The sequence below is a fragment of the Thalassophryne amazonica genome, chromosome 10, assembly GCF_902500255.1.
Source record: "Thalassophryne amazonica chromosome 10, fThaAma1.1, whole genome shotgun sequence".
Lineage (NCBI taxonomy): Eukaryota > Metazoa > Chordata > Actinopteri > Batrachoidiformes > Batrachoididae > Thalassophryne > Thalassophryne amazonica.
The window spans coordinates 70144119-70162098 of record NC_047112.1 but is presented as its reverse complement, the minus strand read 5'-3'; the positions used below and the strand labels follow the sequence as shown (position 1 = coordinate 70162098).

The following is a 17980-nucleotide window of genomic DNA, read 5'->3' as shown; positions in this document are numbered from 1 at the left end:
CAGATCTGTTCCTCCAGATGATCTCTCAGCAGCACACAAGCACCGCAGCGTCGGAGGAATCAGCACAAAGTCTGTGGGGTGTTCAGTGGAGTCAGACACCCAGACAAGCCGGGACAACATCTTAACAAATGTTCTGACGCCTGATCGCATCCCAGAGTTTACTATTCCTAAGTTGACTGTCCAGACAGGCTTAAGATATCTGAAGGCAAAAGAGTCAGAAGAAAGTTTTGGGGGTTCCGGGACCAAGTGGGGATCATGTGGGGATCATCTGTTTCGCTGCCTTACACCAAGCTGACATCATCATCCTCAGTCACCAACCCTGTTCTGTCCACTCGTAAAGCTGAGCGGAGCAGCTCTGACCCCTTATCCCAGAAGAGGTGTTTGCTTCAAAGGGAGGGTTCCTCCCCCCTTTTTCACGGTGAGTTCCAGCCCGGCCTGGACCCCGCCAGCGAAGTCGCTTTCTCCCTACCCCACCTCAACAAAGTCACCACACCGTACGGCTTCATCACCTTGAGCCAGAGCCCCCAGATGGTCAGCGAGGAGGCTCTGCTCCGCCAAGCCGGGCTGCACTGTGTCAGCAAGGACAGAGAGGCCTCGTGTCCTCTGAGCAGAACTCCAGGAACAAGGACCGAAGACATCAAAGCCGACTCCTCTCGTCTGTCTGCAGCAGGTCCATCCAACGATTCAAAGACCAAAGGAAGGAGGCCAGCTTCCTCCACCTCCTCCAAGTCTCTATCTTTTAACCAAAGACAAACCTCAGACGGTGACGTTAAACGGCAGCTCTGTGCGATTATGAGGAAACACTTCACCTCCCACAGTTAGAAACCAAAACGTGACTCTCGACTCTTACAGACTGACTCCTGGAAGCTCACAGCACAGAAATATGAACAAAGACTGACACTGAACATGTGTTCATGTGACCTGCTGCTCAGTCAGATTGTGTTTGTTTGGGGGTGGGGGGGCATCTTTCAAGTTAAACTTCTGTTTGTCGTATTTTCAAACACAATTGGTGTTGCAGTTGTAAGATGATGAATTAGTCAATAAATTCCTGTCTGTTTTCTTTAGATTCAGTTCATGTGCCTAATACTTAAAAAAAAATTAAACTGCTAAATTGGTTATATGCTTGTAAATAAAATGTGAGCACATTTCACCTTTTAAAAAGAAAGTTTTTCATGTCATAAAATGACATCATTTCTTTTAATTGGTCTTCTGCACTTTCTAAAATAAAATAAAATTACACAACAAATTAGAACATATATAAAAAAAATCCTCTACTGAATTTGATCAAAAGCACCTCTGGAAGTAGTTTGACGTTGTTTCAGTGGTTTTCTTTGGAAACTAAGCAGACATGCATGTTGGGAAAGTGTAGGTACACGGACCCACAACAGGGGGCGCAAATGAACGGACAATGGAGGAAGTCAAATAACAACACTTTACTGTTGTGAATGGACACAACAAACACAACAGATTACAACAATAGACAACAAGTCAAATCACAGAAGGTGTCGTGTGGGCAGGCTCGAAGATAGAAGACGTCTGTCCAAAGCAGAACCGGAACCACACGATTTCCTCCGCCACCAGACCCCGGGAATACTGGAGCCGCCAAGTCCCGAACTCCCAGGTGGCCACTGCCTCCGCGTGTCGGACCTGGTACTGCTGGCGAGGAACAAAAAAAAAACAATTAAATGTGGGCGCGTTTACACCCAGCAATCCACATGGCAGGAAAACTACCTCCACCTCTCGTTGGAAAGAGTCTGCTATATAATGCACAAAAGTCACAAAAGGTTACTGAAAAGATCTCACGGTCAGCTGAGAACATTACCTTCCAGGTAGAACGATATCTCGGCAAAGAGGTGGGGACGTCGTCCTGCTGATGTACCCCTGCTGATCAGGTGATTGGTAACAGCTGTTGCAGGTGATGCGTGACAGCTGTCATCCTGGCTGCTCCTGTGAGGCGGCTGCGCCCTCTGGTGCCTGGAGCCCGCACTCCAGACAGGGCGCCCTCTGGTGGTGGGCCAGCAGTACCTCCTCTTCTGGCGGCCCACACAACAGGACCCCCCCCCTCAACGGGCGCCTCCTGGCGCCCAACCAGGCTTGTCCGGGTGGCGGCGGTAGAAATCGGCCAGGAGGGCCGGGTCCAGGATGAAGCTCCTCTTCACCCAGGAGCGTTCTTCGGGACCGTACCCCTCCCAGTCCACCAAATACTGGAAGCCCCGGCCCATCCTACGGACATCCAAGAGCCGGCGTACAGTCCAAGCCGGCTCGCCACCGATGATCCGGGCAGGAGGCGGTGCCAGACCCAGAGTACAGAGGGGTGAGGTGTGATGCGGTTTGACACGGGATACATGAAACACAGGATGGATCCGCAGTGAGGCCGGAAGCTGAAGCCTCACTGCGGCTGGACTGATGACCTTAAGGATCTTGAATGGGCCGATATAACGGTCCTGTAGCTTGGGGGAGTCCACTTTGAGGGGAATGTCCTTTGTGGATAACCACACCTCCTGCCCTGGCCGATACGCAGGGGCCGGGGTCCGCCGACGGTCTGCATGGGCTTTTGCCCTCGTCCGGGCCTTTAGCAAAGCAGAACGGGCGGCACGCCACACCCGACGGCACTTCCGTAGGTGGGCCTGGACCGAGGGCACACCGACCTCTCCCTCAACCACCGGAAACAACGGGAGCTGATACCCCAGACACACCTCAAAAGGGGAGAGGCCGGTGTCTGAAGACACCTGGCTGTTATGGGCATACTCGATCCAGGCCAAATGGGTACTCCAGGCCGCCGGGTGCGCGGCAGTCACGCAGCGCAAGGCCTGTTCCACCTCCTGGTTTACCCGTTCTGCTTGCCTGTTGGTCTGAGGGTGGTACCCGGACGAGAGACTCACCGTGGCCCCCAGTTCCCGGCAGAAGCTCCTCCAGACTTGCGAGGAGAACTGGGGACCGCGATCGGAGACAATGTCTGTTGGAATCCCATGCAGCCGGACGACGTGGTGGACCAGGAGGTCCGCTGTCTCCTGGGCTGTTGGGAGCTTCGGGAGGGCCACGAAGTGGGCCGCCTTGGAGAATCGGTCCACTATCGTGAGGATGGTGGTGTTACCCTGGGACGGCGGGAGGCCCGTGACAAAATCCAGGCCGATGTGGGACCAGGGGCGATGAGGCACAGGCAGCGGCTGCAGTAGTCCTGATGCCCTGCGATGGTCAGCCTTGCCCCTGGCGCAGGTGGTGCAGGCCTGGATATAATCCCGGACGTCGGCCTCTAGGGACGCCCACCAGAAGCGCTGCCGGACAACTGCCACGGTTCTTCGCACCCCTGGATGACAGGAGAGCTTGGAGCCGTGACAGAAGTCCAGGACTGCAGCCCTAGCTTCTGGTGGGACGTATAGTTTGTTCTTCGGCCCAGTTCCGGGGTCCGGGCTTCGTGCCAGGGCCTCCCGGACGGTTCTCTCTACGTCCCAGGTGAGGGTGGCCACGATAGTGGACTCCGGGATGATGGGTTCCGGTGGATCCGACAACTCCGCTTTGACTTCATCTTCATGTACCCGGGACAAGGCATCCGATCTCTGGTTTTTGGTCCCGGGACGGTAGGTGATCCGAAAGTCAAAACGGCCGAAGAACAGTGACCAGCGGGCTTGCCTGGGGTTCAGCCGCTTGGCGGTCCTGATATACTCCAGGTTCCGGTGGTCAGTGAAAACCGTGAATGGCACGGACGTTCCCTCCAACAGATGTCTCCACTCTTCAAGAGCCTCTTTCACCGCAAGGAGTTCTCGATTGCCGACGTCATAGTTCCGTTCGGCCGGGGTCAACCTGCGGGAAAAATAGGCACACGGGTGAAGGACCTTATCGGTCTTCCCGCTCTGGGAAAGCACAGCTCCTATCCCTGAGTCCGAGGTGTCCACTTCAACCACTAACTGGCGACTAGGATCGGGCTGCACCAGAACGGGTGCAGACGAGAAGCGCCGTTTCAACTCCTTGAATTCGGCATCGCAATGATCCGACCAGGTGAAGGGGACTTTTGGTGAGGTCAGGGCTGTCAGGGGGCTAACTACCTGACTGTAGCCCTTAATGAACCTCCTGTAGAAATTTGCAAAGCCGAGAAACTGTTGCAGCTTCTTACGGCTAGTGGGTTGGGGCCAGTCTCTCACCGCCGCAACCTTGGCCGGATCAGGAGCGACGGAGTTGGGGGAGATGATAAACCCCAGGAAGGACAAAGATGTGCGGTGAAACTCACACTTCTCGCCCTTCACAAACAGCCGGTTCTCCAACAACCGCTGCAGGACCTGACGTACATGCCGGACATGAGTCTCAGGATCCGGAGAAAAGATGAGTATATCGTCTAGATATACGAAGACGAATCGGTGCAGGAAATCCCGCAAGACATCATTAACTAATGCTTGGAACGTCGCGGGGGCGTTTGTGAGGCCGAACGGCATGACCAGGTACTCAAAGTGACCTAATGGGGTGTTGAATGCCGTCTTCCATTCGTCTCCCTTCCGGATCCGAACCAGGTGATACGCATTTCTAAGATCCAGCTTAGTAAAGATTTTGGCTCCATGCAGGGGGGTGAACACGGAATCTAATAATGGCAACGGGTATCGGTTGCGAACCGTAATCTCATTCAGCCCCCTGTAATCAATACATGGACGAAGTCCGCCATCTTTCTTGCCCACAAAAAAGAAACCTGCCCCCATCGGGGAGGTGGAGTTCCGGATCAGCCCGGCAGCTAATGAGTCCCGGATGTAGGTCTCCATTGATTCGCGCTCAGGTCGTGAGAGGTTGTACAGCCTGCTGGACGGGAACTCAGCGCCTGGAACCAAATCAATGGCACAATCGTACGGACGGTGCGGGGGAAGGGTGAGTGCCAGATCCTTGCTGAAGACGTCAGCAAGATCGTGGTACTCAACCGGCACTGCCGTCAGATTGGGAGGGACTTTGACCTCCTCCTTAGCCTGGGAACCGGGAGGAACCGAGGATCCTAAACACACCCGATGGCAGGTTTCGCTCCACTGAACCACCACCCCAGACGGCCAATCGATCCGGGGATTGTGCTTTAACATCCATGGGATGCCCAAAATCACGCGGGAGGTAGAAGGAGTTACAAAAAACTCAATCTCCTCCCGGTGGTTTCCAGACACCACCAGAGTTACTGGTTGTGTCTTGTGTGTGAGTAAAGGGAGGAGGGTGCCATCTAGTGCCCGCACCTGCAATGGCGAAGGAAGCACCACCAGAGGGAGCCCTGCCTCCTTTGCCCATCCGCTGTCTAGCAGATTCCCTTCTGACCCCGTGTCCACCAGTGCTCGGGCTTGAAGGGTTAAATCCCAACTCAGGATTGTGACTGGGAGTCGTGTGGCAATTTGTGTGTGTCTCACTTGAATGTCTTGACCCCCCCTTAGCCCAGTCTCTAAGGGCGAGTGTTGACGTCTTGGCCGTTTGGGGCAGTCTCTCTGTGTGTGCTCTGTTGAGCTGCAGAGAAAACACTCTCCACGGATCAGCCTCCCCATTTTGGCCCTGTGCGTTTCCCTAACAACGTCAACAGGGGGAGCTGTTGCCCCACAAAGCGCTGCGGCTGTGGAGCGTGGGGAGGGCGGCCCCTTTTCGAACCCGGAAGGGAGAGGGGCGGCGCGTATCCGGTCACGTCCTTCGCCTCGCTCCCGACGGCGTTCCTCTAACCGATTGTCTAATCGTATAACGAGATCAATAAGCCCGTCCAAATCCCGCGGTTCGTCCTTAGCCACCAGGTGCTCCTTCAGGACCAACGATAGTCCGTTTACGAAGGCGGCGGGGAGGGCAGTGCTATTCCAGCCGGACCTCGCAGCCGCGATGCGGAAGTCGACTGCATAAGCAGCTGCGCTCCGGCGCCCCTGTCTCATTGACAGCAGCATGGCTGAAGCGGTCTCTCCTCTATTTGGGTGATCGAACACTGTTCTGAACTCTCTCACAAACCCATCATATGTCAGAAGGAGCCGTGAATTTTGCTCCCAGAGCGCTGTAGCCCAAGCGCGTGCCTTGCCGCGAAGCAGATTAATCACATAAGCTATCTTACTAGCATCAGTCGCGTACATGACGGGACGTTGTGCGAAGACGAGCGAACACTGCATAAGAAAGTCCGCGCATGTCTCCACACAACCCCCGTACGGTTCTGGAGGGCTTATGTATGCTTCAGGGGAAGGTGGGAGGGGTCGTTGAACGACCTGTGGAACGTCACTATTGCGCACAGGATCGACAGGAGGGGGAGCCGCAGCAGCGCCCTGAGGGTGCGCTTCCACCTGCGCGGCGAGAGCCTCCACCCTGCGGTTAAGGAGGACGTTCTGCTCGGTCATCAGATCCAGCCGAGCCATAAAAGCGGTGAGGATTCACTGCAACTCACCGATCATTCCTCCTGCAGACGCCTGTACGCCCTGCTCTTCCATTGGCCGTTCAACGGCCGGTCGACGCCCCTCGGGGTCCATGACGTTGGCCGAGATATCCTGTTGGGAAAGTGTAGGTACACGGACCCACAACAGGGGGGGCAAATGAACGGACAATGGAGGAAGTCAAATAACAACACTTTACTGTTGTGAATGGACACAACACAACAGATTACAACAATAGACAACAAGTCAAATCACAGAAGGTGTCGTGTGGGCAGGCTCGAAGATAGAAGACGTCTGTCCAAAGCAGAACCGGAACCACACGATTTCCTCCGCCACCAGACCCCGGGAATACTGGAGCCGCCAAGTCCCGAACTCCCAGGTGGCCACTGCCTCCGCGTGTCGGACCTGGTACTGCTGGGGAGGAACAAAAAAAAAACAATTAAATGTGGGCGCGTTTACACCCAGCAATCCACACGGCAGGAAAACTACCTCCACCTCTCGTTGGAAAGAGTCTGCTATATAATGCACAAAAGTCACAAAAGGTTACTGAAAAGATCTCACGGTCAGCTGAGAATGTTACCTTCCAGGTAGAACGATATCTCGGCAAAGAGGTGGGGACGTCATCCTGCTGATGTACCCCTGCTGATCAGGTGATTGGTAACAGCTGTTGCAGGTGATGCGTGACAGCTGTCACCCTGGCTGCTCCTGTGAGACGGCTGCGCCCTCTGGTGCCTGGAGCCCGCACTCCAGAGAGGGCGCCCTCTGGTGGTGGGCCAGCAGTACCTCCTCTTCTGGCGGCCCACACAACAATGCAGGTGTCTTTGTCTTTATTTGTATTTATTTGTTTTTCAGTTAAATGTGGGTGTTGTTCCGTGTTGAACAGCCTCGGTGTCCCACAGGTCACCTGCTGTAAGATTAAAGGCCTTAAACATATTTAGAGGTGGGGGGGGGCATTGAAAAATGCATGTAGGAGGAGTTCATCAGATGTCAGGAATCCTGATCTAGATGTGGGCTTCCTCATTGAGACGCCCACAGTTTGTGGCTGAGGAGGTTGTGTGCAGATCAGTAGCTTCTTTCCATTTAAAGCATTAAAGTCGTATAATATGATACTGAGCTCACATCTGATTCTTGTTAGAATAAGAACATTTGCACTTTGCTTTTTCTGGTGACCTACTGATGAACAAAGGAAAAGCACATGGACACTACATTTGTTTTCAAAATTGGAAAGTGATTTTTTATTTCTTTTTTATCACACCATTCTGTTGTGTTGTCATACAGCTTTTTAGCATATGAAGAGGTTGAGTGAAGAGCCTCTTCAGATGGTCTTCAGATTCAACCTCAAGTCTCCCACCCACGGAGACGGTCTGCCATCAGAGGACACGTTCAGGCTGAAAACACAACCGCCAGTGAGTCGCTGATGAAAACTAATAAACCATGTGATTGAAATTTATAAGAACTTGTGTCGTGGTAATGACGTAAACTATCTTTCAGCTTGCCATTTACGACCCCGGGCATATATGTTTGTGCACCATTCCTCCAATTCAAATGGGAAAAAGGTTTCCTACTATGAATTGTCAGTCCATGTGTCCTGCATGTGTTCACAGAATTTTGCAAAAACCGGCCAATTTGTGTGGCAATTCCAAACTTGTGCAGGTCACTTTTTTTATGTTTCAATTAAATTGTTCCTTTATTCAAAACCTTATAATGTCAGTCCCAATGGACACCTCCATCTATCAAATATTCAGCCATTATGTCCTCTCAAATTTAAGAAAAATGTCCCATCTGATGAGCTCAGATTTGTGTATTTATTCATTTATTTTACATAAATACAGATGGAAGTTATACTTCACAATATGAAATGTACAATGAGTGTTTGCCTCTCCGGGAGGTTTGTGTGCCCCTATGAACCTCAGAGCTGTGTGGTCTGGTTGGGTTTCTCACGGAAAATTGGTCTCAGGTGAGATTCCACACTAAGAATAATTCACAATGACCATGAAAAAAAACAGGAAGAGGACACGTAACCTATATTGTAGCTATCTGTTGTACAGTTGTTCCACCCCAAAAATGAACAGCTCAAAGAAATGACTGAGATCCTCATGTTGCTATGATATTCATTTCCACAACGAGAGTCAAGTCTGTAAGTGTATCTTCTTCTGTTTGACAGCAGCTGTTCACCAAACCCTCCACACAGAACTACAAAGTGGCATCATTCAAAAGAAACGATGTTGAAGCAGCACGTGGTGAATGTAGATCAACTGTGATGGAATGAAAAAAACGAGTGCAAACTAAATGTGGTTACGGGGGGGGCTGTAACTGTTCTTCCCTGTTTCGTTAGGTTGAGTTTAGCTCAGAGAAGAGCAGCTCTGACTCAGACGATACGAGTTTTCCGGTACCAACCACAGAGTGCAAAAGATTAAAAGAAGAGAGTCGCGAAAAAGTCAGAGTCTCAGAGCAAGATAATGAGACCGAGACAGACAAGGAAGAGAAACTTCACACAGTCACTTGTACATGTTACATGCATAAAAACACGGCAGTGAGGCCGTGACGGAGTTTTGCTGAGTGTTGCACCTTCGCTGGTCCCACATGGCGTCTGGTATCACCAGCAGAGAGGAAGAGCAGCCGCCATCGCTGCCTGTCAAACAGCACAGGTAAGACCGTCACCGAGAACGAATTCAAATGTTCCTGCTGTCCGAGGACGTGGAGGAGAACACAGACATCAACACAGCACCTTCAAACTTAACACTGCTAATGTCTGAAATGTGATCCACTGGAAAATCTGAGGTTACATCAATTAAAAATGTACCAATCAGCCACAACACCGTCACCAAGGCTGAAGAGAATAACACTAATGTTCCAACAGCGCCGGTCAGTGGGACATATCAAACAGCAAGTTAACATTTTGTCCTCCTCGTTGACGTGTTGTAAAAATGCGATGCATAATGATTTGGGTGACTCTAAGGGCCGAAGTTCAGCTCTGTGGGAAGTTCCCAGTCTGTAGTTGGCCAAGGAAGGAACACTGGTGGACTGGTGATGGAGTTACGGGTGGCCACAGCTCACTGACGCAGGTGAGGAGCGAAGGCTGGTCTGTTTGGTCTGATGCATCAGAAGATCACAAACTGCTGACAAAGTCAATGTTGGTTCTGAGAGAAAGGTCTCATGACTGTGCTGGTGGCAGAAGGGGGACTGACACAATATTAGGCAGCTGGTCACAGTGTTATGGCTGATCAGTGGACAGACTGTGAGGTGGGAGACCTGAGGCGGGTGCTGCACGCTGCGGTCTTCATATGAAAGGCCCACTGACGGCGTGGATGACCCTGCCTGTGGTACTCACACCTTTGTGGCTACACCCATAAGAGCAAATGAAGGTCGACTACGGCAGTTGCAAAATGAACGATGATCAAAGAGTGGACCTGAAGACCCAATTACCCCGCCATCCCCTCCCCAACCAACTGGTCCTGTCCTGGACATCTGCCTGGACTTAATAATACTCACAAATGTGATGTTCCTCTGTATTGTTGAAAATGTTTTTATTAGTATGACCCAAGCAGATGGTCATCTCTTTGAGTCTGGTCTGCTTGAGGTTTCTTCCTCAGAGGGAGTTTTTTCTTACCACTGTCGCCTGTGTTCTTGCTCTGGGGGTTGGTAAGGTTCGACCTTACTTGTGTGAAGCGCCTTGAGGCAGCTTTACTGTGATTTCACGCTATATAAATGAAAATAAATTGAAATTGAATTAGTGTAAGACTTAATTTTTACTAAATTCTTGACCTGGCCCCCTGCTGAGAGCTAAGCAGGCGAAAACTGTGAGGCAGCAAACTAATAAAAATAAGCACAGCAGTCAGACAGCAGGACCGGATTGGTCCCAACTGTCCTGATTCTTCTGCAGCATCTTGATTCCTAGGATGATCTTTCTTTAATAACAGTCTGTGTTTTTCTTGCATTATTTTAAGACTGTTTATACGCAAACATAGGTAAAAGTCAAAAATGGTCTTTCTCCCAGCATATGTGGATTAATTTTAATGCCACAAATAGAAGGTGCAACTGGAGGCAAAATTCAGCCTTTATTCACATGTAATTATCACAAACTAACTTTCCCTTAGAGTATAATGGAAAATACGCAAAATATATTTTGGATTTTCTGAGACTCCTCTTTTCCAAACTAAAGTTACAAGGTCTTGAAAGGAAAATTGTGCATTAATATTTCCTGTGAATATTTTATTGTGTTTTCTTCCACAGACGTCCCTTCAGAGGCTTCAGCGGCGACTCTGACTTTGTTCCACTCAGCCCTTTAGGACTCACATACAACGATGTCTTCAATGAACCGACTGACTGCCACGCGGCTCAGTGTCCCATCCACCAGCGCTACGGTATGTTATAGGGCCTCATGGTTACAGCGCTTCTTCCTCGGTGTGGTTCCCCATCAAACAAGAAAACCACCAAAGTTCCTTGGGGGAGGTCCTTAAGGTCCCCAATCTGTTCCCGGTGTGCAGTAAAGCACTTTGCATGGCAGCACACCGACATCTCTGTATAGACACTTTGAGCATCTACAGCAGATTGAAAAAAATGCTCTACAAATGCCATTTATTTACTTTCTGCATTTTTTTGTGGTGCACAGACATGAAAAGGGGAATTAGCTAAGACAGAAAAAATATTTTTAAACAACAAGAAAAGAAATTGTTGATGCAAATCACACAACATGGAAAGCTGTAATGGGGACGGTTCACTCGTCTCACTTTGTTTTTCCCACAAGAACTGAAAAAGAGGAAGTACTACACGTAACACGTGAGAGAGATAAGTTTGCAAATTGTTTGCACGCACTGATCATTATTGAGCCTGACTTTAATGAGGTTTTGCACTTCACCTCTACAGATGCTGTTTTACTAAACCGGTTATGTTGCAAGCTTGAATGAAAGCTTCTCTCACTCTGTCACTCAGATCATTCTCTTCACCAGCTGAGGTTTTTCTCAGCTGGAACCCCACCACCTGTTCCAAAGAAGAGGGCGGCTCGCACCCTGTCTCTCCCCGCCAACAATGCACCTCCATCCTCCCCTCTGCTCCCACCGCAAAGACCTCCTCAAAATTATGACAACCCTTTGTACATGCTGGCGCCCATATCTGCTGGCTGTGTTCCAGAGGAGAAAGAGGTCAAACCAGCCTTCTGGTCTTTCTCCCAGCTGTGCTTTGACACACCAGATGAACATCTGCCTCTCCTCTTCAGCAGCTTTGAGGACCAGCGGGTTGTCTCACAGGGGATTCAGTGCCGTCATCTACTCTTTCTGAAGAGCGTGGTGCAGCGTGTGGAGGCTGGGATCCTGCTGCAGGAAGAGGTCCCTGATAAGGACGCTGGCTATCAGCCTCAGGATTTCCTGCTATGTGAAGACAACGAGGCAAAGCAGATTGGAGAGGCAGTTTATTACAGCCTGTGCAGCCCCAAGTTTCCAGGCAGAGTGCTTGGTTTAAGGGTAACGTGCTGACACTTGTCTTTCTCAGCAGTGCAGATCTTTACATGTGTTGTGTTGTTGTAAGGCTCAGGATGCACAACAGCAGTACAAACAAAATACAAACACAACATTTAAAGGTCTTATTTGGTTAAACAAATCATGCCAGATTGGCCACCAGATCTAGACTTTGGACAGGAAAGAAACTGTCAACCTCATTTCAAGCTACAACCCCAATTCCAATGAAATTGGGACGTTGTGTAAAATGTAGTAAAAACAGAATACAATGATTTGCTAATCCTCTTCAACCTATATTCAACTGAATACACCACAAAGACAAGATATTTAATGTTCAAACTGATAAACGTGATTGTTTTGTGCAAATATTTGCTCATTTTGAAATGGATGCCTGCAACACATTTCAAAAAAGTTGGGACGGGGCAACAAAAGACTGGGAAAGTTGATGAATGCTCAAAGAACACCTAATTGGAAACAGGTGAGTGTCATGATTGGGTATAAAAGGAGCATCCCCAAAAGGATCAGCCATTCACAAGCAAAGATGGGGCGAGGATCACCACTTTATGAACAACTGCATGAAAAAAATAGTCCAACAGTTTAAGAACATTGTTTCTCAAAGTTCATTTGCAAGGAATTTAGGGATTCCATCATCTACAGTCCATAATATAGCCAGAAGATTCAGAGAATCTGGAGAACTTTCTACATGTAAGCAGCAAGTCCAAAAACCAACATTGAATGCCCGTGACCTTTGATCCCTCAGGCAGCACTGCATTATAAACCATCATTGTGTAAAGGATCTTACAGCGTGGGCTCAGGAACACTTCAAAAAACCATTGTCAGTTAACACAGTTCGTCGCTACATCTACAAGTGCAATTTAAAACTCTACCCATGCAAACTGAAAGCCATACATCAACAACATCCAGAAATGCTGCCGCCTTCTCTGGGCCTAACCTCATTTTAAATGGACAGACACAAAGTGGAAAAGTGTGCTGTGGTCTGATGAGTCCACGTTTCAAATTGTTTTTGGAAATCATGGACATCGTGTCCTCCAGACAAAAGAGAAAAAAGACCATCCAGATTATTACCAGTGCAAAGTTCAAAAGCCAGCAACTGTGATGGTATGGGGGTGTCTTAGTGCCAATGACATGGGCAACTTACACATCTGTGATGGCACCATCAATGCTGAAAGGTACATCCAGGTTTTGGAGCAACACATGCTGCCATCCAAGCAACATCTTTTTCAGGGACGTCCCTGCTTATTTCAGTAAGACAATGCCAAGCCACAATCTGCACTTGTTACAACAGCGTGGCTTTGTAGTAAAGAGGTGGGTTCTAGACTGGCCTGCCTGCAGTCCAGATCTGTCGCCCATTGAAAATGTGTGGTGCATTATGAAGTGCAAAATATGACAACAGAGACCCCGGACTGTTGAACAACTGAAGTCGTACATCAAGCAAGAATGGGAAAGAATTCCACCTACAAAGCTTCAACAATTAGTGTCCTCAGTTCCCAAATGCTTATTGAGTGTTGTTAGAAGGAAAGGTGATGTAACACAGTGGTAAACATACCACTGTCCCAGCTTTTTTGAAACGTGTTGGAGACATCCATTTCAAAATGAGCAAATATTTGCACAAAAACAATAACGTGTATCAGTTTGAACATTAAATATGTCTTTGTGGTGTATTCAGTTGAATATAGGTTGAAGAGGATTTCAAATTGTATTGTTTTTATTTATTTATACATTTTACACAACATCTCAACTTCATTGGAATTGGCATTGTACATGTAACTTCAGCCACACCTACTCCTAATTTCCATCATTCATCCAGCATGCAGAGCAGGTGGATCTGTGGGATAAGGAATTGGGCTACAATTGATGTAGAACTGAGTTTGAGTCCTGGTCATCCAACCCGTCTGTGTCCTTGGACAAAACACTTCATCTGCATTGTCTCAGTCCGCACAGCTGGAAACAGGGACCGGCCTGTGGCTGAGGAAGTAACCTGTGATGGACTGGACTCCCATTCAGGGTGAGATGTAGACTCTCATCCACGTCATGCTCTGTAGCAACACTGACACCAACGTACTTATAGAGGACTTATTTTTACTGAGCATCCACCAACCGTCCAGCAGGTGGCAGGCAGGTTTGTGTGGTAATGCATTACAAAAAACAACTGCTTTTTTGAACTGGTACATAAGTTTAAATCAGTTTATCATCATTATCTGCCCTTTAATCTGGAGACATAGCAAAAGACGGGGTTGAGATCATTCATTTATCTATCGATCTATTCTAGAGACCATAAGTAACTGGACAAAGAAAATACAAGGGGTTTTTTTTCAATACAAAGCATCACTTTTACAGCCAGTTTTCTTTAGACAAGTGACAGATGGACACATGGCCATTTGAATATCAAGCTGACTCTGAAATAGTGTACGGGCTTATGTGGCTGTGACTGGGGCACCAGGCATAGTGCAGATTTGGTTTCTTGCACCAGTCAGATTTTTGCTGAACTGAAACAGAGAAGAATTTTCTGAAGAAGACTTGAAGTTTGCACCTTCTCTCCTTTTTTGTCCAGGTCCTGAAACTGGATGAGGCGGCTCCATCGGTGTGCCCCAAACACCAGCCATCACATGTCAACGTGCACAGTGTCATTGCACATTTCCAACACAACAGTTTTTCACAGAGTGCCTCAGTCACCTTCCAGGCCAAAGGCACTGTGGTGACCTCTCCTTCAAAGTCAGACTGCCGTGCTGCTGAACCACCACATGGAGGCAGCACTGAGAGCGTGTCCACAGTTCTGTCTTTCCTGCAGGGAGGTCACTGTGTGAGCATTGAACGAGACCTGCCCTGTGCCACGCTGGAGGACTTTGTTGAGGAGATGTGGGGCTCAGAACCTGCGGTCTATGACAGACAGGTGTGTTTCCTGCTGCTGCAGATATTAATGGGTTCACAGCATCTGCACAACAGTGACACCAGCACTGAGCTCAGGCCCCAGGACATCTTCCTGTTGTGGCCCAGAACAGGAGGAAACCAGACTGAACAGGTTGCTTCTGAAATCAAAGAGGCCGTGAGAGGTGTCAAGACCAGAAACACAGAACAAAGTTACAGATTAAAGGAGCAAACTGACTGGAGAAAAGAGAGAGTCCAGATGCTGTTGAGGACAGAAGGTTGTCCTCGCGTGGTCTTACACGGCCTTTCTGCACCTCACAGCCGCACCTCTTTCAGATCCCAGGTTGAATCCATAATTCAGTACTGCCTGGACCCACCTCACAGCCTGAAATCCCAGTGCTCAGAGGGAACTAGGTCCCAGTACCGAAGGGGTTTGCTGCGTCTGGCCTCGCTGCTGATGCAGGAGTGCAGCGGGCTGCAGGTGGCAGACATGGTGGCCATGCTTCAGGTCCTCCTGTGGGGCCCCAACATCCCCCTCCATCACAGCTGTGCCCAGGCCACTGTGCACAGCTGGCTCACCATCGGGAGGGCCTTACTGCTGATGAAGCTGGCAGAGAAAGGCCTGATCCCAGATCAGCCAGTCATCAACTGGGATGACTTCCTGTGTCTGCAGTATCTGTCCTTGACTGATCCAGAAACAGTTATGAGGGCAGTTAATTTGCTTTTGCTCACCAGCTGAACGCAGCTTTGTTTCTCAGCATTTGAGTAAGTCTGAGAATATTTAAATATCAGAGATTTCCTGTTAAAACACAAGCTTTAACAACAAATTGTGTAAGCATCCTCAAAATGTAAGACGGACTAAATGCTGCACATTCCGGCTCAGAATTCCTGCATGTTGAATGTGTGTCAGCGACAAAAGGACTCTCATATAAACAAACTGGTGGTCTCGAACGCAGTCCATGAAGAGCCAACAGTACAGATAAACACTTCAGAGGGGCGGAGTTACTGTGACATCACCATGATCACCTTCAGCTGTGTGTGGCTTTGTGGGAGGAGTCAAACTATAGTTCTGTTTTGTAGCTGTGGCTACTGAAGGTCGGTCAGCTGTTCCAAACAACAGGGATGAAAGTAACCAATACAACTACTCACTTTACCTTAACTGCTTTTGCAGGTACTTGTCCTTTTCAATTGGTTATTGTCTGTGGCCGAGGTAGTATTTTTGCCCGTTTGTGTTTGTGAACAGCCTGTAACCCACAATTTTTCACATATTATGAAATTTTTACTGAAAATTTCATGTCCTGATAGGCAAGAACTGATTCCATTTTCAAGGTCATAAGTCAAAAGCAAAGCCTGGAAAACTCTTGGAAAAAAATCTGACAATGTTTGATCCAGGTCTGATCTGGATTATGGATTTTGTTTACATTTGAATTTAAAAAGTCTGCAGGTCACAGAGCTTTCTCTTATTTTGCCCCTGTTCTGTGGAATGATGTTCCTGCATCAATAAAACAGATTCCAGACTTAAGACGCATTTATTTTCCCTTTTGTGTGGCTAGCATACTATGCTTTTCACTCTTAATTTTATTAGGAAATAGAGTGGGCCGCAGAGTCAACTTTTATCTAAAGTCTGGGTCTTTTGGTGAGGCTTGGGGCTGGTGGCTGGCAATCACATTCGTATTTTTGTTGTTGTTGTTGCTTAAACCTGAAAAATTGTAGTGTTGTCTTTCTGATACCTGTTTATTTGTGTGAAGCGCCTTGAGGCAGTTTTGCTGTGATTTGGCAATGTATAAATAAATGAAATTTATATTGAAAAACCTATTTAATGTACATTTTGCATTATATCTCAAAAGTGCCTCAATCACTCATTTGTGACAATGAGGTGCAAACTGGCACTCTCAATGAACAGACTAAGTTTGATCCGCGTATGATCCGTATTGTGGATTTAGTAGATATTTGATTTTTAACATTGAAAAGCCTTTTATATTAAATATCCTTTTATATATAAAAGTCCTCTATATTTTGTATTATAGCTTAGCTTATGAAAAGCCACTTCTAACAGGACTTTGACCTTTAAATTTTTTTCCCAAAGTAAAATTTTTGGAATTGGAAACTACTCTTAGGCAGAGGTTTGCGCTCTACGAGGTCAGTGCTTCAGTTTTACTTAAGTGCATATTAACTTCAGTAACCTATTTCACTAATTTTAAAGTCATAATTTATTACACAGTACACTGAAAATAGACCAGTTCCTCATCCAGGGAACAAAATTGATGCACGGCCGCTCACAGAAACTCAGCAGCACCCAGCTCTGTATTATTCATTTGATTTATAGTCAAATGTCAGGATGAGAATATTCTCCAGAACCCGTCAAACGCTGGAATGGCACAACTTTGAAGGTATTTCTGGTCAATTATAATACACTCGTGTACACATTTCAGTTCTGTTAAAAACTTCATACGTTTGCATAGTTTCAAAAATATTTTTAGCATTCACAAAACAGTTTGTTTTGAACACGAACTGAGTGAGACTGATCCACATTTAGAATGTTTTGAGAGCTAGTTTCAACATGGATCTCAGATTTGATTCTGTGGTGATTCATTAAATGGCTAAAAAGTAACTACAAGTAGTACTGTGTAGCTTTTGAGGAGTATTTTTACTTAAGTACTTTAGCACCAGCACTTTTTACATGTAAAAGATTATTATTTCATAAATAAGACAGTACTTAAGTACTCTTTCCACTGCTGCTAAACAGTTTAACACTCCTGGTTGGGAAACAAGGACACTGATCAACATAACTACTGCTGGATGCAGCAATAAGGAAAAACTGAACCGTGTCACTGTTAATCGTTATAAGACAAGACATTCAGTATGTTGCTGTAGTCTGTTGTTTCTGTTGATTCTCACAGGCTGTAACACACACACACACACATCACTCTGTAAGATGAGCACATTTATTTAACACAGTTACAACATGCAGACTTCTATCAAGTGACAAAGACACAAAAAGGAAAATCACACACGCGCACACACATTAAAAAAACTTAATTACCATGAAGAAAAAAAAAAAACATCTACTTACATGAGTAAGAGGAATTTAAATTTTATCATAAATATTACAGCGGAGGCTATCACGGGGGTTTTCGGGGGTGGGGGTGATTAAGAAGTCAGCACTGTAGATGAAGGTAAGGAGGAGGCACCAGATACTGTGCAGGTGATTTACATTCCTGATAGATGAACATCTTACCGTAGTGCAAATATCTCTGAAATACAACACACGGTAGCAAAGAGAAAACCTCAACC

General features: G+C 47.6%; 1 protein-coding gene across 1 annotated transcript; it reads left to right on the top strand.

Moving 5' to 3' along the window:
- The first annotated feature begins 8790 nt into the window (after window positions 1-8790).
- peak3 (PEAK family member 3) lies at window positions 8791-15425 on the top strand. The gene is made up of 4 exons (XM_034179185.1): window positions 8791-8995; window positions 10581-10711; window positions 11280-11806; window positions 14373-15425. Exons 1-4 carry the CDS (start codon window positions 8931-8933, stop codon window positions 15423-15425), a joined length of 1776 nt encoding a protein of 591 aa, XP_034035076.1. The 5' UTR covers window positions 8791-8930.
- The last annotated feature ends 2555 nt before the right edge of the window (window positions 15426-17980 follow it).

What these genes read in the sequence shown, in the direction of transcription:
- peak3 (XM_034179185.1), top strand. Translation starts at nt 8,931, where the DNA reads ATGGCGTCTGGTATCACCAGCAGAGAGGAAGAGCAGCCGCCATCGCTG. An exon ending in TCCCATCCACCAGCGCTACG is followed by an intron (nt 10,712 to 11,279) that starts GTATGTTATAGG and finishes TCTGTCACTCAG; the next exon opens with ATCATTCTCTTCACCAGCTG. An exon ending in GCAGAGTGCTTGGTTTAAGG is followed by an intron (nt 11,807 to 14,372) that starts GTAACGTGCTGA and finishes TTTTTTGTCCAG; the next exon opens with GTCCTGAAACTGGATGAGGC.